The sequence below is a fragment of the Neurospora tetrasperma genome (assembly GCF_000213175.1).
Source record: "Neurospora tetrasperma FGSC 2508 unplaced genomic scaffold NEUTE1scaffold_81, whole genome shotgun sequence".
In the NCBI taxonomy this organism is placed as follows: Eukaryota; Fungi; Ascomycota; class Sordariomycetes; order Sordariales; family Sordariaceae; genus Neurospora; species Neurospora tetrasperma.
The window spans coordinates 548,600-565,754 of record NW_009799179.1 but is presented as its reverse complement, the minus strand read 5'-3'; the positions used below and the strand labels follow the sequence as shown (position 1 = coordinate 565,754).

Genomic DNA, 17,155 nt, shown 5'->3' with positions numbered 1-17,155 from the left:
GTCTGCTCTGCAGGTAGGTACCAAGCTGGAAATTACAGGTGATGTCTTGGTCCAAGAGTTTCTATTGCCTTCTTGTCGGTCTTCCATTCGAGTTTCTTTCTGTTGCGTTCCCCCCCTTTGTGCGGGAGTATCTGCAGCCTTTTTGTTGGTCTTCCGTTGACAGCCCTTCTATTAAGTGTAGGGCCTTTGTGCTCGCGAGCGAGCTCGCCTAGGTCGGTACGCAGGCTGCTAAACGCGAACGCTCCGCAGGCCATGTTAACACGAGAGCAATGGTTCTGATCACCCTCGACGGTGATGTCGAACGCGGATGGGTCGCAATCGCTGTCGAGGGTTTGGGGAGTTTCGGTAGGTAGTTTCCTTCTTGTTCCTTCCTTCTGCGCTTTTCCTTCTGCGCTTTTCCTTTCGCTGCTTATGGGAAGCAAGCGGGAAGGATTGCCGACTGGTTCAGCGGTTTTGGTTCAGTTCTTCAAGCTGTCGAATCATGGCCTGTAGTCTCCGTAGCTGGATATTATCTTGATGTTCGATGATTTCTAAGACTAGAAGTAGGCAATATCTGGTTAGCACACCCGTGACTGTCAGCTCCATTCGTCAAGAAGGGCTGGCTTACCAAATTCTCGAAGTTTGTCCTGATACGCGGGTGAATAGCTTTTAACTTCTTCCCAACGTATCTTGTCGTAGAATTCAGGGTAGATATAACGGTTCTTACAGGTTTCTCTGGATCCAATTCCACGCTCGAATAGTTCCTTGATTGCCTTGGGTGAAATTCTGTCCTGTCCGCTATTACTCATTTTCAGCCCGTACACCCCAACGCAGTCTGTGTTTCGAGACCGATGCTAAAAAAAAAGGTAGATGGTAGACAAATTTGTATTTACTTGGACTGCTGTGGAAGTAGAAGAGTGCTCGTGAATCTGCGGGTAGACATTTTGCGACCTTGAGTGGTGTTTTCGAGGGCTGTTATAACTAAAGCTTTGGTCGTCAAGGCATTTGAAGCGCTCATGGTCACTTGAGCGTTCGTAATAATCAATGAAGCATTCGCGAGGGTCAAGAAGATAAGGTAGTCAGGGCCATGCTGATGTATGTTATGTTTGCTCCATACAGGTTCACAAACAGCGCCTGTTGTCAAAGAACCCAAGAAGCTAAGTAGGTATCGTGAGCAACTCACTGCTTGAAATTACCAAGTGACGAGAGCTCTCGAGGGTTTGAAACGCTGCGGGAAGGGCAGTTGGTTGAAGGGCAGTGATCGCATACAAAGATAAAGGGATGAACGTTTTCATTATAGCCACCTGCCATCCGAAAAGTGCAGCTATTCACCAACGTGACGATTTATCAGGATACCTAGGTACCTACCTATAGAAGGGCCTCCAGCTATGTGGAGACCAATAAGGGAATTGCGCCATCATCAGTGATCTCCAAGTCTACATTTTCTCTCCTAAAAGTTAGATCGATGGTCTTTACCTCTACAGTCAGTGAAGGTAGTCTTTGCATTGTGCGGTTTCGCATCAAGGACCTTTGTCGCCATGTCCGTTGTTTCCGTCTTTATTGTTGTGGGCGTTGTTGGAGACCTGATGACATTTTAGTAGAGGTACCTGATCAAAGACAAATACCGCTCGGTTTAGGTATGACAATTCTATACGACTATTTTCAGTGTTCTACTTTTATTCCCTACTTCAAGAACTGCACTACCAAACCAAATGACTCATGTATGTTGGGCGTTGAAGATCTTCAAGAGATGAATCAAACCTTGCGGACTGCTCCATCTCCTCATCAGACAACGTGTTTGTTTGCTTCCTACCTAGGTATGCTTCTCAGCTCTACAGGTATCTCTACCATGATAGAACACCAGAGAGCCATACAAAATGATTGTTCAGTTTGTGATTAATGGGCTATTCGATCCCCAGTGCGTTTGGTTCTTACATTCGGCGTAGATGATTGAGGTGGCTCGGCCGAGTAACTGACGGCTGGGTACTCCGACCCTTTATGATTGATGCTTGGGCTCTCATCTGGAATCAACAGACAAGTACCGGGGAGGGAGGGATAAGGAGTGGGGGGTCATGAACGTGTCCAGTCCTAACGAACGTCACGTAAAAGGACGCACTCAACACTCCTCTGCTGAAACCACCTCCTTCCGCACACTAGGTAGGTATGATTCACCAGGATTGACTTTCTTCAGGCACCTAAGCTAGGTATGAGAGGTTGCGATAAATTGGATTTATTTTCTTTCTTCTTTCTTTTTTCATTTTTTTCTTTTTTTCTTCAGGTTCAGGGCAATAAAGCTGGTTTGCGTGGTGCAGGCCGAAGCTAACAGACTGGATGTTGGTAGTTGTGATGGCTAGGTACACTGGTGGATATCGCCTTCGTTCGTCCAGCCCCTGCTCGGTAGGTACTAATGCATTACAAGAATGATGCATTTCTGCTACTTATAACTCCTGTTTTCTGTAGAGCAGTCAGTTGCACGCTTTACTAGCAGCTTGTCGCTCTACCAGACTATACAGCCTTGTCAGCAGCCGCTAACTGCACCTTCAATTATCCCTTCCTGGGAAGATCTCTAGTAGTAGCATGGAACAGGAAGATGCTGCGCGTGTTACCATTACTCGTGCTGATCGATCAATCAAGGACCACCATATCGTGAATCTTCGCAATCTGGTGTCGATGACAAGAAGTATACTCGGCAAAATAGGTATTCTTTTTATAACGGTATGACCTGGCTGCATAGCTCTACATGCGACGGAGTTTGAGAACCTCCAGCCCATTCCACTTTTCCTCAGTACAGCTCCACCAATTGGAACCATAATGCCTTCATATGAGAGTGATGTTTCGGTCCTCGAAATAGTTAAAGAACATGGCGGAAGTGTAGACCTCATCGCGATTCGAACAGTCACAGTCGGCATCAAACATCGCTTCGGTCCGAAAGTACCCAATTCGGCTAAAAGTATTAGGATGTCCTATAGCCTCTTTGAGAACCAGTCCATAATAGGTTGTAGAGGGTTCCCTTGCCCCCGGGTCGGGGTGATAATTGTTGTCCCGTTCGGCCAGTAGCAAGAACCACAAGGTGTCCAGCATTTCATGTCCATCCTCAATGGCATCCGGGTAAACATAAGCGTTGACTTCCTCGACCCAGATACTCCACCACCACTCCGTGGGATCCTTTGTCTTGAATTCACGCAACTTGATAGGTGTTGGTAAAGCCCAGGCCCGAATGGGGCCATGGAGAACCAAAAAGCCTGAGGCAATCGAGTCAAATTCTCCGTTTGGATAAGTTGGTATAATACCAGCACTCAAAACTTGTATTGGGCGCGGCTTCACTGGCGCGCAGTTGCATCTATGCCCCCAATAGTGCACTGGTGTGTCGACAGATGCCCATGACCAAGAGGGTGCGCGATACTCTCTTGGCCGTTGGGAAGTGACGAATTGGCCTGCTTCAGACTCTCCTGGTGGTGGACCACTAGCCCAGCAGAGCGCAGCTGGGATATCCTCCTTCCAGAGGCCGGCTAGGTACTCCTTTCCTGTCTCAAGGTGATAGACCCGGGCAACGGCAGAAAGCGCGCGCAATTTGTCTGAGGCAAAGGACGCTTCTCTTTTGGAATATTCGATAACCATGTCAATCCATAACCTTGACGACGACAGCCTATATGTGTCATGGCTGGTCATCAGCGTCTCCGGCTGTCCCTTTTCGGAGCGATTGAGTTTCGTCATGGGCTCTTTGAGTAAACCGAATTCTGGCGCGCCAACGAGCTCGGTATGCGTCCTGCACTTCCACTCCAAATGGTGAGTTCGATAGTTTAAGATGCGTGGTGAGAGCATATCCTCCTGATACGTCCACGCTCTCTGAAGAATGGGCTCTTTGCGTTTATAGAACGCGTGGGAATACATGATAACGTAGACAAACAATCTGATACTCTCACCAGAGTCGGTCGCAACCCGAATGTCAATTGCGGGGAACGTGTGGCTCCAATATCCACGTCGGTAAAGGAACCCATCGTAGATGCTTCTGGATGACGCCGCAGATATCGTGAGTGCCGCGTATTGATAAACCTTGGGCATATGGCTGACTTCTTCGCGGAGATCCTCCTGATCGTCTTGTATAATGCAGAGAGCGTCGATCCATAGGTACCTAATGGCCATACCCCGGCAAACATAAACTGCATCTTTCATGGTCTGAGGAAGAGTGTCGAGGGGAATGCGTTTCTTATGAGCCAGCTGCGTTGCTTTCGTGGTCTTCAGAGGCACATCGCCGCCCCAGACGTAACTCAGGGCACACCATCCATGACGTTCACTCTTATCCATGTCCGACGTCTCAACAAGCTTCACATCATGTTCAGTGACATCCAGTAGTCTGGTGGGAATAAAAGAGGAAGGTGGCATGCGGCAAAGAGGATGGGATAAGGAGCATTTGGACATCAAATCCCGACATATTTCGAACGAATCCGAAGCGCCTGGGTCGCAAGTCAAATTTTCTCTTGGCTCATCTAGTAGTTATTAGTAAAGAACTTGAAGTAAGCGAGTAGATAAAGGTCGAAACTGTCGACCGACGACCGATTATCATAAGCAACTTACCCGGCTGAACAATGGTTCTTAGCCACTCTCTTTCTGGAAGGAGGTCGCAATCCTTTCGGAAGAGAAGTGAGAGATCCCCATACCCATGTGCATCCATGTACAGACCTTTGCCCCAAAAGGCTGCCTGAACCATTCCGGAGCCATCAATATCAAAGAGATGGAGAAGCTCCGAGTCCTTCATATTCTCATCCCTACACTCCTCAAACCAAACCCGAAACAGGGGGCAGTTGTCATCCATCGCCTGCCGTATATCAGATATTTTCTCGGCTATACAGAGACGGATAAAAGGGTTACCCTCCGTACGGACATCAAACGCTCTGTCGATGGCAACAGAAAATGGCTTCGGGTTTTCGACTACCTTGATTCGGCGGCAGTGGCGGCAGGAATGAGGAATGTCGTAACTCTGCCTCCACGTTTGGTGATCATACCTCCATGCCCAGGTGTAGTTCTTCGCGGCTATTTGCTCTTTAGGTGATTCTCTGGTAGTTTCTTCCTTGCCGCCAGCGAGGTCGTTTTTGTCCGATTTCTGGTAGCTCAACTGAGGGGCATCCATCGTCGACGTCTGCTCAGATCGACGGCAAATCAATGTGAGTGATCGGGCGAGAGACGCTCACAAAGTCAAGCGAATCCAGTCGCCTCAAGAATAGATGGATAGCAACAAATTTTGTTGCTGGCGGGAGAGGTGAGGACAGATCATATTGACGGTATGTAGTCGGAATAAGAAAATGGTGGCGGTGGTTAGCGCCGTTCAAGAAGTCCTAGAATCTCTTGGTCGATGTCGCCATCACCCCCTGTCTGCTAGCTTCATTGATATCACAGCCAATCACCAGAGTAATACGTGGTAGTACGTGAAGTGATCACAACGTCGAGTCGCGGGAAGTACAAAATCGAGGCGAATGGATGCCTCGCAAGAAAATTGGAAAATCCCGAAAACATCAACCGGACATTCAAAAGTAGTTCGCGAATCGACACGCATAGAAGCATGAAGGAACCAATTATCCATTATTTTAAGGGTAAGCAATTTGAGTTATTGAGTGTTGGGATGATAAAGGTAGGAACAACCGGCGAAAACCAGGCATAAATCACAAGCCAACAACCACGTGAGAAACTCGCGCCCCAACGACGAATCATCCACTGCGACTGATATCGTAACAGAAACTTTCCAACTCCTTTTCTGTTTTCTTCTTCTTCTTCTTCATTCCTCATCATCATAATTCGTGCCTTTCGGATCATTCAATCCAGAAAAATCACGACAATTTACGGAAGACGGTCGTACAAATATTCACTCAGGAGTCGAAGGCATCTTGTGTCACCTCTCTCGTCACACATCATAATTCATATCGGCTAGTACCCTAACTACCTCTCCACATAGACCTCATCACTCATTGCCGCAAGCACTATCACTCGGTTCGCAGATAGCAGACAAACAAGATTTCCTGCCCTCATCCCAGCCCAGAGAGGACAATCTTACAAGTCAAAGCTATCCTCGCCCATAGACCGGCAGCAAGTCCAGCAATCACCATGCTGCTTTGAGTGCTATTACACCGAGAGGGAACAAAGTTAGTCAAAAGTCTGCACAAATCACACACACACACACACACTCAAAAAGAAAAACAAAGAACAACAAAGAGAAAAAGAAAGAAAAAAAAAACCATTATCAAGAGCCTGGGAAGCAACCAAACCGACGGAAAAAAAAGTAAAAAAAAAAAGAGAGAGAAAAGAGAAAAAAAACTCACCCATCCCTCAGGACAATTCGGGCTTTCACTAAAACACGCCATCCAGCAAATCTCGGGCTTTTCATCATCGTCATCGCCGTTCTTCAGTAATCTAGCAAAGTCATTTTTCTTCGTAGACTGCTGCTGCTGCTGGTGGTGGTGCTTGTTGTTGGTCTTGGGGACGACTTCGATGCGGAGACTGAACACAGACAGCAGGGAAATGCGACGTGGTGTTAGTTGAATGGTACACATATGCAGTAAGTAGGTTTACATAAACGAAATGCAGATTATGCAAGCTGTGTTGTGAAGTTGAAAAGAGTGGAGGGGAATCAAACAACTGCAATGTCTGATAGGGCAGCGATTTCGAGTACTCCAAACTGCTGCTGCGGGGGGGAAAGTGTGTAGTAGGTAGGCAGATGGGGTAGTAGGTAGTGAGCGACATCATATGAAAGTGAGATGAGGTGAGGTGACTAACGTGATGTCCTCCTCAAACACTTGAGAGGGAGTCTTGGCCGAGTTCTTGGTAGACCAAGGCATGGCGGCGATGGTGGTGATGCCGGTGGCGAGGAGGAGGGCGGTGGTGGTTGTGAACTTCATTTTTGTTCAAAGATTGATTGATTGATTGATGTGGATGATGATGGTTATTGTTCTGATGCTGTTGATGACTTGTTGCTGATGATTGCACACTTTTGAAGTGGGAGAGACGAAGGCCATTATATACATTTCTTTCTCCCACTTCAAAGCCTACAACTCCATTCAAGTTGTCACTTCGACGTCCTATGGTATAGCTCCATTGAATCACAACTCTGAGAAACACATTGGAATTGGCGCAAGCAAGATGCTGCGCCAAATCAGTTCTCCACCTCAACAAGACGCCCATCTCCAATGATCCAGCCAGACGATCGCCAACGCAACCTACTCGCAGCTTTCGAAGACCAAAAGTTCCAGTTAGAGGATGACAACATCGATCTTGGACTCTGGTTCAAGGTCTTAGCTTAGGCGCAAGTGGTTCCGAATCTGGCGCGAACCAATGAGGCTCTTGGATGGAGTCTCACAGACGAAACTCCAAAAAGCCATTTGTGCTCATATTTACGTTTCTCTTGTGTCTTTGTTTTGGGTTTCATTGGCTTTGGTTTCTCTTGTCGAACCGTGGCGACCTGTGAATTCTCGTCCAGCCTTCGGATCCGATTTGCGACGGGTTACTGGTACCCGATGTGTGGATGTTGATGAGGCAAGTTCTCGTCTATTGCAGGATAGGATCAACAAAGGAATAGGGGTGAAGATGGACGAGTGCATTTTTCTGAAAGGGCATAGGTGGTTCTGACACATGTGCTTGGATTAGTGGTTGAACAGATGTATTATTGTATTGGTATGTTGCCTTTAATGCCTCTCTTTGACCCGAACTCCAAAAAGATGAAAAGGAAAAAAAAAAGCACTGAAGTGTGCTATGAGAGGTCCAGGAAAGAAGTTTCCATATCGCACACAGGTGTGATAATAACCTCGCTATCCGAACTTCCTGCTTCCCCTTCCAGCTTCTCCTCGTCCTCCTCGTCCGAAATAATATCCTCACCCATCAGGGTTGACCCAGTTTCCATATCGTCTGAATCTTCCAGCCCCGTTACCAAATGGGGGCACACCCCCTCCCCAACTGCCGATCGATGACTATGAAACGAGCATTGCCTAAACCCAAACAAGCGCTCCTCGCTCCTCAGATTGTTCATCGGTAGCCTCAACTGGGGGTTCTTAATCCGTAGATCCGCCTTGCTCGCCGCCATCTTGTTAAAGTGCATGCCATAATCCGCTTTGAGTTTCGGAAACACAGCAAACAGCTTCTCGAACTCACTTGACGTGCCGTCCCCGCCGTGCAGCGTCCAGGCCAGCATTGCCACGGCCCATTTGCGCAGCCTGACTGCGTTCTCGAGGGAACAATCCCCGTACAGAAAGGTGATAAACCCCGGCGACATGTCCCAATCGCAGCGGAGGTATAAATCTTGTATGGCGTCCATCGAGTCGTCTTGCAAAGCGGGGAGATCGATTACCTCGGCGAAGAGATGCAGACGAACCAGGTTCCAGCGAAGGGCCCGCCGTTCACTGTCGGTTGTTTCCGCATGTCTGGTCGTTCCCATTCGGGACGGGGAGTGTCGAGCAGGAGATATTCGGCTAGGGGAGGAGGTGGGGGAGTATCGATCTCTCGAGGCCTTTTCTACGGCGCTGTCGACGTATGCTTGAAAGGCGCGACGGTCGTAAAGCCAGACAATGAATAGTTCGAATACTTCGGGGGATTCTTCGGGGAGCCAGAGGACCGAGTCTTCGGATTCGGATTTGGTCGTTTTGCTTTCTTGCTGGGCGGTTTCGATGTGGTTGCGGAAGAAGACGCTGGTTGTGCAAAGAAGCTTCTTGTGCATTCGAAAGTCGCGTTGTTCTTTGCCCACGAGCACTTGGACCATTTCAGATCCCAGCCGCCTGTTGAAGTTAGAAAACGGGTTTGTCTTGACACATGGAAATAGTTAGGCAGCCGGCAACTTACGACCTGGAGGATCTCCTTGTGTTTATTTTGGGAGACATGACTGATGACTTTTTTCACTGAACGATGGTTGCCAAAGAAAGACTTGTTGATTACCGGACAGCTGAGTATGTATGTATACCTCTACAGAGAAGTCGTATTCGAAAAACATGCCCGGTCGTCCTCCATGACACTCAACTCACGGAGCCGCGATCCGGCGTTCCATGCTTCGAAACATTGGTTAAACCACTTTGGAGATGCAAACAATAACCGGGAACAGGAAAAGAAACGTGAAGGAGGCAGTGCCGGCTTGATAAGAATCTTGTGGTTCAAGATGTTGACCGAGTATGGTTACATTGCCAAGGTCGTGTTCGTTCCATGTTGATTTTGGATGTTTCGTTTCATGTTGCTAGCAGGGCACGATCCTGAAATGGAAGAGAGAAGCCCTGAAGGAGACGCTGTTCACGCCAAAGACGGAGCCTTGACCCTGCCGGCACCAACCGAGACCCCCGCATTTTGGGACGATGGATCCACTGCGGATGTCAGGGCGAGTCCAGGGGAGGTGATCCCTGAAACGATCCCCTAGCTGCCCCTGTTCTAGGCTCAGAATCCACCGCACTGTCCGTCTGGGTTTTCGCCCCGGCTTTTCGAGTCCTCGACCTAAATCGACCTGTACCTACCTACCTACCTATCTGAGGAAACAAGGCACACGACCTTTGGTAATTCAGAAAATGTTGGATCAAGCATCCAGAATGTTGAATTACATACGCAACTGCTGCTCTGTCCGATAGACGTCGAAACAAGCTTGTTGAGCTTGTTGGTAGGTAGGTAGTAAGCACTAACTGAAGCAATAGCCTTGTTGGTGTGTACACTAAAAGACAAAGAAGTGGCGGCGGCAAGGGACGAACAAGGGTACCTGTGCGTAGGTAGGGATGGCAAGAGAGAAGAGACCAGACCAACCGAGCGGCATCGGACAAAGGCGGGGAATGGTCACAGCTTGAGACATACAGTAACACAGCTCAGGGTTAGGGTCAATTGTGCCCCTCACCTTCTGACTCACCCCACTTTATATGTCGCGATTGGGGTTTCGTCTGTTTGCGGCTCCGAGTTCATTATCTTTTGTCGTCCAGCAGCCCAGCGACAGCAGGACATCAACCACACAGAACAGCAAAAATGGCCAGCAAAAACGGACCAGTTCTGCCCCAGCCGGGCAAGGAGAACATCCTCATCACCAGTGCCCTGCCCTACGTCAACAACGTCCCCCATCTGGGCAACATCATTGGTAGCGTTCTGGTATGTGTTGATAGGCTTCAGTTCTCTCGCTTCTCTGTCCCGTCCGCAGCCATGCCCTGCGCCCACTACCACATGCGCTGCTTTTGCGCTTCCCGTCCCTGTCCTGCCGCTCCGCGCATATGCCCCGCCCTGTCACCTTGTCCATCTACCAACTCTCCATCTTGTCCGGCCTCTTCCACTACCTAATCTTGTCGCTGACCCAACCCTCGCCAGTCTGCCGATGTCTTCGCTCGCTTCTGCCGCGCCCGTGGCCTGCCCACCCTCTACATCTGCGGTTCCGACGAGTATGGCACTGCCACCGAGACCAAGGCTCTGTCCGAGGGCGTAGACCCCGCGACTCTTTGCGCAAAGTACCACGCCCTTCACAAGGATGTCTACGACTGGTTCCGCATCAGCTTCGACAAGTTCGGCCGCACTCCCACCGACGAGCACACTGGCATCACCCAGGAGATTTTCGCCCAGCTCTGGAAGAATGGCTTCATCGAGGAGCGCGAAACCACCCAGGCCTTCTGCGCCGTCCCCGAACACAACACCTTCTTGGCCGATCGCTACGTTGAGGGTGAATGCAGCATCTGCCACGACCTCGGTGCCCGTGGTGACCAGTGCGACGCGTGCGGCAACCTGCTCGACCCCATGCAGCCCGACAAGAACGCTGCCGGCGAAGACGAGAGCAAGGGTACCGGCTGGCTCATTAACCCCCGCTGCAAGCTTGACGGCTCCACTCCCGAGAGGCGCAAGACTAAGCACCTTTACATTCGACTAGACGAGCTCAATAAGGAGATCACTGCCTGGCTTGACAGGGTGGAGAATGGCTGGAGCGCCAACTGCGTTGCCATTACTCGCTCCTGGATCAACAACGGCCTGAAGCCCCGTGGTATCACAAGAGATCTCAAGTGGGGTGTACCCAGTACGTCTTTGCGCCCTGTCTTTGGTTGAGTCCCTTTACGGCCATAGCTAACACAGTTCCACAGTCCCCAAGGGCCTCGAGGGTCTTTCTGACGAAGAGTATGCCAACAAGGTCTTCTATGTCTGGTTCGATGCTTGCATTGGCTACGCTTCCATTACCAAGTGCTACACCGACGAGGGTAACCTGGAGGGCAGGAATTGGGAGAAGTGGTGGAAGAACCCCGATAACGTCACCTTGTACCAGTTCATGGGCAAGGACAACGTTCCGTATGTGCCCCGCGTGCTACTCTCACTCAAGTCACAACTGTCCTGACTAACACCGTCGATTAGTTTCCATACCATCATCTTCCCCGGCACGCAGTTGGGTACCAAGGAGAAGTGGACCCAGGTTAACCACCTGTCCACGACCGAGTACCTCAACTACGAGGGTGGCAAGTTCAGCAAGTCCAAGGGCGTCGGTGTGTTTGGCAACAACGCCAGGGATACCGGCATCGACCCCGATGTCTGGAGATACTACCTCCTCTCCAGACGTCCCGAGTCTGGTGACTCCGAGTTCAAGTGGGAGGAGTTCATTGACTCCAACAACAACGATCTCCTCAAGAACCTCGGTAACCTGTGCCAGCGTGTCGTCAAGTTCTGCCAGGCCAAGCTTGACGCCAAGGTCCCCGAGTACCCCAAGACTCCCATCGCGTCTCTTGATGAGTACAAGGAGGAGATCAACAAGCTCCTCAAGGAGTACAACGAGCAGGTCAAGGGTACCAAGCTCCGCGCCGGTCTTGCTACCGTCCTCAGCATCTCTGCCGTCGGTAACAAGTTGCTCCAGGACAACAAGCTCAGCAACCAGCTTCTTACCGAGGAGCCTGAGCGCTGCAACGCTGTCATTAACTTTGCCCTCAACCTTCTCCACCTTATTGCCGGTGTCTTGAGCCCTTACATGCCCGGCACCGCTCAGTCTATCCTCAGACAGGTTGGCCTCAAGGCTGCTGAGGGTGAGACCGACATCCCCGTTGTCATCCCTGACACCTGGACCGCCGACGCCCTCAAGGCTGGTGAGCCCATTGGCACCCCTGAGCTTCTGTTCTCCCAGATTCCCGCTGCCAAGCTGGAGGAGTGGCGCGAGGCCTACGGTGGTGAGGAGCTCCGCAAGCAAAAGGCCATTGAGGCCGAGAAGGCGGCTGCCAAGAAGCTGCAGAGGGAGAAGGAAAAGGAGAAGAAGAAGGCCAAGAAGGAGAAGGAGAGGCTGGCCAAGGAGCAGGCTGCCAAGGAAGCCGCCGCCGGTGAGACTAAAGAGCTTCCTTTGAGGTAAAGAAAGAGAAGAGGAAGGCTAGATAGATATCCATTGGGTCTAAGGGGTTGTTGGGTCGGTTGGTGAAAGGCGTTGTGCTGTGTCTTTGGCGGGTATGTATTTTGCGACGCGCCAGCTGTTCGGTTTTCATTTAGAGACGATACGATTTTTACGCCTGTCAGATGTGCAAAATAGATGATGATATCCACCTCTATTGTTTACCTTTTTGGTGTTTTGGATTAGACTTTTTAGGAAAGATGTTTATCAGGGGTTCGGCGTCGGACAGACAACCGTCATCCAGTAGAATTGTGTGTAGCGTCTCGTTGCGATTCTCCAGCGTGAACGGATAGGAGTGGGAGCTGAGGCGGTGATACATAGTGGACTTTGCTCCGGGATTTGTAATTGGTCGGAGACGAAGGCGGCGATAAAGACGGTGACGGCACAGCCGGGGGGCTATCAGTACCGGATCCCGGATTCCCGGTATTTCCGTGCGCGCTCTTTTCTCGGCTTTCATGCGGGAGGCGGGCGGATTACTAATATGGTGTATCGCCCAGAACTCACCGGGGCAATGGGCGAGATCTCTCACCCTCGTTGACGTGCGGCGATTGGTGACGCAGTCCATCTAGAATTGGCGATCAGCCTCTCACCGCGTTTGGCAAAGTCGCAAAGGGCTCCAACCCCCTGCGACGTGGTGGGTTTGGATGGATTCGGATTTCCAATCCAACTGTCTCCGGCTATGGCCATGGTACGATGGTTGGTATTCGTCAGGTCCCTTAAAACCGACAATGCGCTGACTAGTGGGCTGGCCGGTACACCTAGTCAGTAGTCAGGGAAATGGCCGTGTACGATTCATTGTCAATTGGTCCCTGACTAGGTATGTAGTGTTTTGGAAAGACCTGACGAGTAACCGTCGGCTTGGTCACCACGGGGAAAATTATTCCTCCATAGAGGTATTCTCCCTAGAGGTACAACCTGTCCTCATTTCAAATCATAGAACCAAAAAGTACCAGCAGCCCCACATTTGCGCGATCGAAGACCGTCTGAAGATTTCCATAAGCGTCTCTCACTCGGCAACCAATTAATGATCCATTGGAGGCGAACCTTCAACAACTGAAATGGATTGGCCAATGGAAATGGCGCCATTTTCAACGCCATCCGAACAAGAACTGTATTTTTTTTTTTCTTTTTTTTCCCTTTCCCGAGGGATGAAACGCCCATTTCAAGATCCCATGGGACACCGCTGCTGCTGGGCAAGGGGAACACCGACGATAGTCAGTTGAAGGGTGGTTTGTAATCAACACAGAAACACCCCCACTTAGTGCTCCATGATAACGATGCGTTTTAATACGGCTTCGGGCCTCCCAGAACGGGGAGTATAAATGCTATAAGCGCCCATCTACCCTCATTGCCCTTTTGTCGTTTCTGTATTCCCATCAGTCTATCCATCCATCTGTATACCTCATCCATCACCAACAACATCATCAAGATGACCGATTTCTCCCAGAAGAAGACCTCCTCCCCCGCGGCCCCGGGTGTTCCCTTCTACACCCCGGCCCAGGTCCCCGCCGCCGGCACTCCCCTCCCCTCCACCCCCGGCGATGTCCCTACTCTCTTCACCCCTCTCAAGATCCGTGGTGTTGAGCTCCAGAACCGCTTCGCCGTTGCGCCCATGTGCACCTACTCTGCCGACGATGGCCACATGACCGACTGGCACCTTGTCCACCTGGGCTCCTTCGCCCTCCGCGGTGTCCCCCTCACCATCTTCGAGGCCACCGGCGTCCTCCCCAACGGCCGCATCACCCCCGAGTGCTCTGGTCTCTGGCAGGACTCCCAGATTGCGCCCCTCAAGCGCATCGTCGACTACATCCACTCCCAGGGCCAGAAGGCCGGTATCCAGCTCGCCCACGCCGGCCGCAAGGCCAGCACCAAGGCCCCCTGGCACTACCAGCGCGGCAAGAGCGAGCTTGCCGGCCCCGAGCAGGGTGGCTGGCCCGAGAACGTCTGGGCCCCTAGCGCCATCAGCTACAACGAGGAGACCTTCCCCTTCCCCAAGGAGATGACCGTCGAGCAGATCCAGGAGCTCGTCGAGGCCTGGAAGGCCTCTGCCCAGCGCGCCCTCAAGGCCGGCTTCGACCTCATTGAGATCCACGCCGCCCACGGCTACCTCATTTCCGAGTTCTTGAGCCCCATCTCCAACCAGCGTACCGACCAGTACGGTGGCTCCTTCGAGAACCGCACCCGTGTTCTCCGCGAGATCATCTCGGCCGTCCGCTCCGTCATCCCCGAGGACATGCCCCTCTTCGTCCGCGTCTCCGCCACCGAGTGGATGGAGTACACCGGCCAGCCCTCGTGGGACCTCCAGCAGACCATTGAGCTCGCCAAGATCCTCCCCGACCTCGGCGTCGACCTCCTCGATGTCTCTTCCGGCGGCAACAACAAGGACCAGAAGATCAACGTCCACACCTACTACCAGATCGACATGGCTGAGCAGATCCGCGCGGCTGTGCACGAGGCCGGCAAGCAGCTCCTCGTTGGTGCCGTCGGCTTGGTCACCTCGGCTGAGATCGCCAAGGAGACCGTCCAGGAGAAGGAGGATGGCAGAGTTACCATCCAGCGCGAGAACGGCGCCAAGACTCGTGCCGATATGGTTCTTGTTGCCAGGCAGTTCTTGAAGGAGCCCGAGTTCGTCCTCACTGTTGCGGACGAGTTGGGTGTTGATGTCAAGGCCCCTGTTCAGTACCTCCGTGGTCCTCTTAGCAGCAGGCCCAAGAAGTTGACCACTGTTCCTTAGATTTGATGATGATGGAAACGACTCAAAAAAGAAAAAAAGGAATAGAAGGGGCGTAACGTTTTCAGCTTTGGATAGAGTATAGAAAGAGCGCTAGATACCACCTTTATATGAAGCATTTTAGATCCACTTGTTCTGATATCGTGCATCAATGTGTAGAAGCAACTTTGCTTCTCAGTTGAATGGGACTGAAGGCGACTTACTTTGACTGCAAAAAATGGACAGAAGATTCGTTGGTTATGAGCGGAAAGTATGTGATCGCTGATGCGTATCGATGTGTATATCGTAAATCATGATCCGTGAACGCTCTGTATCGCACCTTGTCCTTTCGCAGTTCTCAAAACGGCTATACCTCACGCCTCTGTCTCCCTCCAGCCACATTCCTCATCACACACCTTGAGACATCACCTCAAATCCCCCTTCCTCTTCCTCTCCTCCACCAACCACTCCGCCACACTCCTCGCCAACCCCAACATCAGCTCCTGTCCAATCCTCACATACTCCCCATCCTTGCCCACCTCACACGGCACATGCAAAAACACCACCTTTTTCTCCGCCTTGCGCTTATACAGCTCCGCCAAACTACTATAGTAAATGAAATCGCAAAGATACCTTCCGGGATCTTCACTGATCACCAGCTTTTCTCCCTTGTTACCGCCCTTGATATCATTGCCATACCACTTTGCTCCTCCTCCTCCTCCTGCCCCCTTACCGCCCTCTCCTTTATTCTTCCCTTCTTTTTCATCTTCACATTCTTCACCACCTTGGGATTTACCCACAAGTCCAGGCGGCGCATACCCCCTCCACTTTTCCAAAATCACATCCAAATCCAAATCCGTCCTTAGTTCCGCCGGACACCCCTTCCACACCCAATCGTCTTTCAACTGATTTTCCTTGTCGCGCAAAAACTCGCCGTCCACGTCCCGCAAGGCGTACCCGTCGCGGTGCGCAAGGCGTTCGATGGCCCATCGCGGTTGGGGGCCGGCCATGCCTATGTGGATGGCAAAGTCGTATTTCGTCGTGGGTTTCTCTTCTTCAGTTGTGGTGATGGCGGCGGCATCTTGTTCGGAAAAGGGGGCTTCGGAGGTGGGTTCTGCTAAGGCGGTGGTGGAAGAAGGGGAAGTAGGGGAAGGGGAAGAGGAAGAATCAAAAGTGGGAGCCCAAAGTTTGGGGATGAGTGCGCGGACGGTTTTATAAGAGACGCGGATCGGGTCCGGGTGGACGTGCAAGTTGACGCGAGGGATCAAGGGCGGTTTTTGCGTCGAGGGCTGTTTGGCGCGCAGAGGAGGGAGGATGGCGGGGAGGCGGGAGGCGATTTCCCAGGAGGGGTTGAGGGGGTATTCTTTTTTGAAGGGCTGAGGTTTTGGTTGTGGTTAGTTGATGAAGCGAGAGGTAGGTGGTGGGAAAATCGATGACTTACACCGAAGCCGGTGATCAGGACGTTGATCTCTTCGTCGCTGTAGACGTTGGTAGAGCCCATGGTTGTTGATGAAGGTGATGATTAGTTCGCGAAAGTGCGGGATGGGATGGAAGGGAGGTTATGTCGTTAGGACAATCGATGTAGCAACGTAGAGGTCCGGGTATTCAAATTGAAGCCAACGCTATAGAAAGGGTAAAGACGGCTGGGGGTCGATGCGATGGAATTATATAGGAGACTTGGACTGAAGTACTGGGAACAAGGCAATGGAAAGAGTGACGATGCAAAGAGGAGCTCTATCTTTTCTGTCCGAACCATCATCAATAAATCAGGCAGTGTAAGTGGAGAGCATAACATCACCAGCGCTTCATCGTGTCGGGTGCGGGGTGAGCCGACTTCCGTAAACGGATGGACAGACTGATAGGACGGAGTTCGGGATTGAGATGAGGGGAACCTCCAACAAAGCTGTCAACCTAATGTCAACCGAATCACAGCATTGCATTCCATTGCTTGGGTGACATTGATGGCGCTACAAGGCGGTTCAATCGTCCATTCAGTTGAATGGCCCGTAGTGTAAGCTTACTGTAGCGAGTACGGCAGTACAACATCAGTCAAAGTGTCTTGTACGGGCTTTTCTGTCGAGAACACAAGTAGATGAGGTGTTGGCCGTTCGGTGCTGTACAGAAAACAAATT

The 17,155-nt window shown here is 51.2% G+C and overlaps 7 protein-coding genes across 7 annotated transcripts; 2 read left to right on the top strand and 5 right to left on the bottom strand.

The window, feature by feature from the left end:
- Positions 1-32: 32 nt before the first annotated feature.
- NEUTE1DRAFT_113559 (uncharacterized protein) lies at positions 33-1,519 on the bottom strand (the record flags this gene model as incomplete). The annotated part of the gene is made up of 5 exons (XM_009856822.1): positions 33-439; positions 608-833; positions 873-930; positions 1,163-1,283; positions 1,456-1,519. The coding sequence occupies 5 exons, from the start codon at positions 1,517-1,519 to the stop codon at positions 33-35; spliced, it is 876 nt and encodes a 291-aa protein (XP_009855124.1).
- Positions 1,520-2,796: 1,277 nt separating this feature from the next.
- Positions 2,797-4,735, bottom strand: NEUTE1DRAFT_52990 (uncharacterized protein; the record flags this gene model as incomplete). The annotated part of the gene is made up of 3 exons (XM_009856821.1): positions 2,797-3,640; positions 3,815-4,302; positions 4,685-4,735. 3 exons carry the CDS (start codon positions 4,733-4,735, stop codon positions 2,797-2,799), a joined length of 1,383 nt encoding a protein of 460 aa, XP_009855123.1.
- Positions 4,736-5,841: 1,106 nt separating this feature from the next.
- Positions 5,842-6,937, bottom strand: NEUTE1DRAFT_118418 (uncharacterized protein; the record flags this gene model as incomplete). The annotated part of the gene is made up of 3 exons (XM_009856820.1): positions 5,842-6,090; positions 6,291-6,468; positions 6,745-6,937. 3 exons carry the CDS (start codon positions 6,864-6,866, stop codon positions 6,022-6,024), a joined length of 369 nt encoding a protein of 122 aa, XP_009855122.1.
- Positions 6,938-7,691: 754 nt separating this feature from the next.
- Positions 7,692-8,996, bottom strand: NEUTE1DRAFT_88941 (uncharacterized protein; the record flags this gene model as incomplete). Its single annotated transcript, XM_009856819.1, has 2 exons — positions 7,692-8,732; positions 8,797-8,996. 2 exons carry the CDS (start codon positions 8,832-8,834, stop codon positions 7,715-7,717), a joined length of 1,056 nt encoding a protein of 351 aa, XP_009855121.1.
- A 949-nt stretch (positions 8,997-9,945) lies between these two features.
- NEUTE1DRAFT_132408 (uncharacterized protein) lies at positions 9,946-12,511 on the top strand (the record flags this gene model as incomplete). Its single annotated transcript, XM_009856818.1, has 4 exons — positions 9,946-10,065; positions 10,279-10,972; positions 11,037-11,238; positions 11,302-12,511. 4 exons carry the CDS (start codon positions 9,946-9,948, stop codon positions 12,275-12,277), a joined length of 1,992 nt encoding a protein of 663 aa, XP_009855120.1.
- A 1,097-nt stretch (positions 12,512-13,608) lies between these two features.
- Positions 13,609-15,047, top strand: NEUTE1DRAFT_88936 (NADPH dehydrogenase; the record flags this gene model as incomplete). The annotated part of the gene is made up of 1 exon (XM_009856817.1): positions 13,609-15,047. The coding sequence occupies one exon, from the start codon at positions 13,743-13,745 to the stop codon at positions 15,045-15,047; it is 1,305 nt and encodes a 434-aa protein (XP_009855119.1).
- Positions 15,048-15,255: 208 nt separating this feature from the next.
- Positions 15,256-16,569, bottom strand: NEUTE1DRAFT_125177 (uncharacterized protein; the record flags this gene model as incomplete). The annotated part of the gene is made up of 2 exons (XM_009856816.1): positions 15,256-16,399; positions 16,465-16,569. 2 exons carry the CDS (start codon positions 16,522-16,524, stop codon positions 15,449-15,451), a joined length of 1,011 nt encoding a protein of 336 aa, XP_009855118.1.
- Between the last annotated feature and the right edge of the window lie 586 nt (positions 16,570-17,155).